The following is a 5179-nucleotide window of genomic DNA, read 5'->3' as shown; positions in this document are numbered from 1 at the left end:
TAGTTCGACGACGACAACTTTCATCTGAGTTTGTGTAAATAAAAGGAAACCGCAGACAAAAAAAGTTAATCAGTCGCTGACACCAAAATGCTTACCGCCGTTCAAAATCTGCGAATTAACACACACACACACACACACACACAAACGGTGGCAGGACAGACGCGAACAAATGAAATAGATTGGCGAGCCATAAAATGAGATTTGAAATCCCATTCAAATAACAGCTCGCGACGTCAGTGCACTTATCAGAGAGAGAGAGGGAGGGAGGTCGAGAGAGGAAGGGTAAGAAGGAGAGAAGGAGAAAGAGAGAGAGCTGTTTGGTGTGTGGTGTGTATGAGAGGGGTGAGATCTGAGAAATAGGAGGGGCTTCTAAACGACTAGAAATGTCAATCTGAGCAAGGGAGTCCCAATAATCTAAAGCAATCTGTAAGGACCTGACCTTAGTCCATCCAGATCAATAGGGAAGTGAGGGTGGAAAGAAGAAGAAGAGGAAGAAATAAGGGGCGCAACCGGATCGTTTACACTGGCTGTTCCCGAGGAAATATAGACTTCCCTTGCTTGCACCTTTTGTTGCTCACATGCTCACACTGTAAAAGTGGATATCGAGGCAATACCCTTGCTTTGTGTGATCGCAGCAGACTTTTCCCCCCTTTTCCTACCACCATGTCTTTCCCTCAGCTGGGATATCAGTACATCCGACCGATATACCCGCCAGAGCGCCAGGGGATCGCGAGCAATGCCCGGGCCGGGACAGAGCTCAGTCCGTCCGGCGCACTCTCCAACGTCCTCTCCACTATGTATGGATCGCCGTTCGCCGCAGCAGCGCAGGGCTATGGAGCGTTTCTCCCCTACTCAAACGATATATCCATTTTCAATCAATTGGTGAGTCACTCATAACTTTGAAGTTGTTCCGTAAAATAAAATACACGACGTGTCGGGGCTGTGCGGAGAGATTCTTTGGAACTTCTTAGGTGGGAGCCTTTAAAGCGCCGTGCTGAACTTTGGGGTTGAGTCTTGTGTGAATTTGAGGTGAAAGTGGTTAAAAAGTAACACAATAACACGTCGTGCGTTAGCGTCTCATTGTTAGAGTTTACATTTCCAGGAACTGAGCGAATTGGTTATTAAAAAGGATGCAATGTGAGGTGGGAAGTTTACAGGTAACAGGGAAGCGGATAAAAACCCTGACATGTGTTCTTATTGAAATTTATTTTAAATTGCAGATTGTTTTCTTTTTATTATTATTAGGTATTTCAGTTGTAAAGTTTCATAGCGACTGAAGTTGTGGGAAAAAAATACATTCACCGCTTTTTTGACGACCTCGGTGCTGTTTTATTACTTTAAATCCACCTCTCGTGCGCGGTACGATTGTGTTTAATGTGACAAAACCCGTATTAACGCTGTCACTGTATTAAGTCCTCTTCCGATTCTTTGTCTTTGCAGAATGCTCAATATGAACTGAAAGACACTCCCGGCGTCCAGCACCCAGGGTTCGCCCACCCTCACCCTGCTTTTTATCCATATGGCCAATATCAGTTCGGTGACCCGTCCAGACCCAAAAACGCCACCAGGGAGAGCACCAGCACCCTGAAGGCCTGGCTCAGCGAACACCGCAAGAACCCCTACCCAACCAAGGGCGAAAAGATCATGCTGGCCATCATCACCAAAATGACCCTCACCCAGGTGTCCACCTGGTTTGCCAACGCCAGGAGGAGGCTAAAGAAGGAGAACAAGATGACCTGGGCTCCCCGGAACCGCACCGACGAAGAAGGAAATGTTTACAACAGCGATCACGAGGGGGAGGAGGGGGACAAGAGGGAGGACGAGGAGGAGATCGACTTGGAGAACATCGACACGGAAAATATTGAGAACAAGGACGACTTGGACGACCAGGACGACCTGCATTCAGATATAAAACTAGATGTGAGGAGTGACTCTGAGGTTTCTGATGGTTATGAGGATTTACAAGGGCCCGACCAGAGATTTCTAAAGGCTGTGGGGAAAGATGGCAAAGAGGTGGTGAGAGGAGCAGAGCACTTCCACAGCCACCACCACCACCATCACCACTCTTCTATGGACATCAAGGCGTCCCAACCAAACGGTGAACAGCTCAAACTGAACCCGGTGTCGGTTAGCTCACCACCCTCAGAAAACAATCCCGCGCCAGCCCAAAAGCCAAAGATCTGGTCTTTGGCAGAGACAGCCACGGCCCCTGACAATCCGCGCAAATCGCCACAAATGAACGGCAGCAACTCCGCAGGGCCGGCTGCCCAGACCATAATCGCCCCTCACAGACTCATCTCTTCTTGTCCTGTTGGGAAAATCCAGAACTGGACAAACCGAGCCTTCTCAGCACACCAGCTGGCTTTACTGAACTCAAATCACTATCTGGGACTGGCAAACCAGGCCACTGCCACCGGCCTGGCCCTCTACAGCAGCAGGCAAACGGAGGACAAGAGTCATAGTTCAGAGACTCCAGTCACAGGTACATGTCCCCGACCATGAGACGCGCATGTATAAATTACTAAAAGAAAGACAAAAAAACAAAGACACTAGTCCATTGCCCGTCATTCATTTTATTATTTTTAAACCTCCTTTGCCTCTTCATGGATTTTTTTTCTCTAGGCCACACAGATGAACAGTGTTATATCTTACAGATTACAGTGTGTGTGTGTGTGTGTGTGTGTGTGTGTGTGTGTGTGTGTGTGTGTGTGTGTGTGTGTGTGTGTGTGTGAGTGTGTGTGTGTGTGTGTGTGTGTGACTGCTTTGAAACACGTCCGTGAGTGTTATGGAAACCTCATCAGACAGCAGTTAGGAAAATGACGAATTGGGTGAAATTGATTCTGGTATTGTGTCCCAGCCCTTTCCTTTATTTGTTTTTCTACATCCATGTGACATTAAGGCCTGTGGATTTGTATTTCATGGTTTACACAAAGCCCTCAATCTATTAAACCAACATGTTTTGAAAACACAATTTAGTCAAACACCAGGACGAGCTCTATGATACGTTTTAATTTTTATTGCCACAGTGTTCACAGAGAGATCTTAGTGCCTTGGATGCAGAGGGAAAAATGTGAAAACATCTTTCCAAACAGTTCAAAGACAGTGAGACTGTCAGTTAATGACATTTGGGAGTTTTCTTTCTAACGCCATATCACGTTTTCTTTTTCTTTTTAATCGCCGAATTTACCCAAATTACCTTTTATTCTCAGAGATGTTTTTATCCCTGTGTGTGCGCTTGTGCTTTTTCGTCAGGGCCCATGTTACACTTACTTGTTTGGTCATGCAAATTAGTTCAATGCTAATTCACTACAGGCTCGTTCTTGAAAGCCAATTGTCACTTTTATATCACTTTGTGTTTGAGCTCTTCGTGGGGTTATTATTAGTGTTTTTAGATCACTTTTTTCCTTTCTGTTTTTTTTTTTCGCCCCTGTGTATTCCAGGCCTCAGAATCAACTAGACGCTGCAATCGTTATTTCGGCTCTCCCCTCTCCACAGCCCCTCACCTACCCTGCTTTTTGTTCTTTTAATTTTAATTTGAATATGGAATGTAAAATAAGAATAATACATCTCTGTATACTTACATTGTAAGCATGTCCTGTGTAAAACTGCTAATGTAATAATGTATGAACCTGTAGTCTGTGAGTTTTTCTTTTCTTTTTGTAAGTTCTGTGAGGATTTGATGTTCAAATGTTTTGTATATAAAGTTAAGAATATGTACATACTTGTGAACCAAATTGTACAAGAAAGTCTATATTTTGGCTAATAAATGAACTGCTGCAACTTTAAGAAATTGCTTGTTTGGCTGAGGTATTTTGACAGTTGCTTTTAATGGTGGCTCTTATTGTGCATTGCTGCTTTGGCTGTTGTGTGTGTGTGTGTGTGTGTGTTAGTGGACGGCCTGGGGCCCAGGCTCCATCCTCCGTGGCAGTGATAAGTAAATATTCGAGAGGGATTTATCACACTTTTATAGCGGAGGGGACTTAAGGCTAATTACCCAGTATTGCGGCATACATTTGGATATTAATGTTGTGGGATTAGCCGTATAGAGGCATAGCGGTCGCATTAAAATGAATAATTCTTTCATTAATTTTCGTCGCAAAACGTATGGTCTGCAAAGAGGCTGAGTGACTGCTGAAGGATTGTTGGTACTTGCTCAGAGTGGTTCAGCTGATCGTAAAGATGGATTTTGGCTTTGCTGTGGAACTCCCAGATCTCATCATGATTTGTAATTCCCCTATTGCTCCTCACATATATCATACATTTTTCCTCAACTAACGCTGCTCTTTGGTGTAATTGTAATATATCGTCGCTGTAAAACTAATAATAACGTCATTTATTTTGTTTGCCCATAATGTGATCATTTGCATGTGAGAGCTCTTATCAGAGGAAGTTTATGTAAACTTAGTGTTGGAGCTCCCTCTACAGTCACCTCCAGACGGCCATGTTCTGCTGCTCAGACACACACACACACTTCTGTCGTGCACTCACAGTTTTTCTTTACCACTCCTAAAATATTCTATTTTGATGTGAAATCCGATAATAACATTTTACTCTTAAAAATCTATCACAACGTCATATTGTTTTAAGCATGTTTTCAGGCCTTCGTGTTGGGATTTTGTGATGCACGAACAGTACATGTGTTGAAACGAATGAGGACTTATTTCTAATACTTTGAAAAGCAAATCGACTATTTTTTAAAAGCAAGTAATATGTAAAAATATTTCATTAAATAGAAATAGGCGTTTTCCGTTCAGGTCACAAGCAACAAACCATTTGTTACATTCGTAATTGAAATATTTACCAAAAGGCAAACTAAAGGAAAAACTGTCAACATATATCAAATACATCAATTACAATCTTTTTACACCGGCCAAAAAGTGAAATATTAAATATACTAAAACAAATAAATATATTAAACCAAAAACTCATAATTTAGGCCTGCCAATCATAACTTAAATGATAGTTTACAAGACTGCGTAAACCTTGAAAGCGGCATCAAGATTTTCGTGATTTTTGTTTAGATAGGGATTATAAAAGAAAATATTCAAAATTAAAGGTAAAAGGGAAGATAAAAATCGATTTAAAAAAATGACCAGTGGAAAAACAGTTGATATTGCTTTTATTCAAATTTAGCCGAGATCTCCAGGCTCAAAAAAAGACCTAAAAGTCCTAGTACTGC

The 5179-nt window shown here is 42.5% G+C and overlaps 1 protein-coding gene across 1 annotated transcript; it reads left to right on the top strand.

The window, feature by feature from the left end:
- Window positions 1–395: 395 nt before the first annotated feature.
- On the top strand, window positions 396–3790 carry irx3a (iroquois homeobox 3a). Its single transcript, XM_067495203.1, has 2 exons — window positions 396–882; window positions 1441–3790. Exons 1-2 carry the CDS (start codon window positions 664–666, stop codon window positions 2500–2502), a joined length of 1281 nt encoding a protein of 426 aa, XP_067351304.1. The 5' UTR covers window positions 396–663; the 3' UTR covers window positions 2503–3790.
- Window positions 3791–5179: the final 1389 nt, after the last annotated feature.

This window comes from Channa argus, chromosome 2, assembly GCF_033026475.1.
Source record: "Channa argus isolate prfri chromosome 2, Channa argus male v1.0, whole genome shotgun sequence".
In the NCBI taxonomy this organism is placed as follows: Eukaryota; Metazoa; Chordata; class Actinopteri; order Anabantiformes; family Channidae; genus Channa; species Channa argus.
The sequence above is the reverse complement of the archived record's forward strand: the minus strand, read 5'-3'. Positions and strand labels throughout refer to the sequence as shown.

Excerpts from the sequence above, each read along its gene's own strand:
- irx3a (XM_067495203.1), top strand. The coding sequence starts at position 664 with ATGTCTTTCCCTCAGCTGGGATATCAGTACATCCGACCGATATACCCG. Across the intron at positions 883-1,440 it reads TATCCATTTTCAATCAATTG|AATGCTCAATATGAACTGAA; the intron begins GTGAGTCACTCA and ends TTGTCTTTGCAG.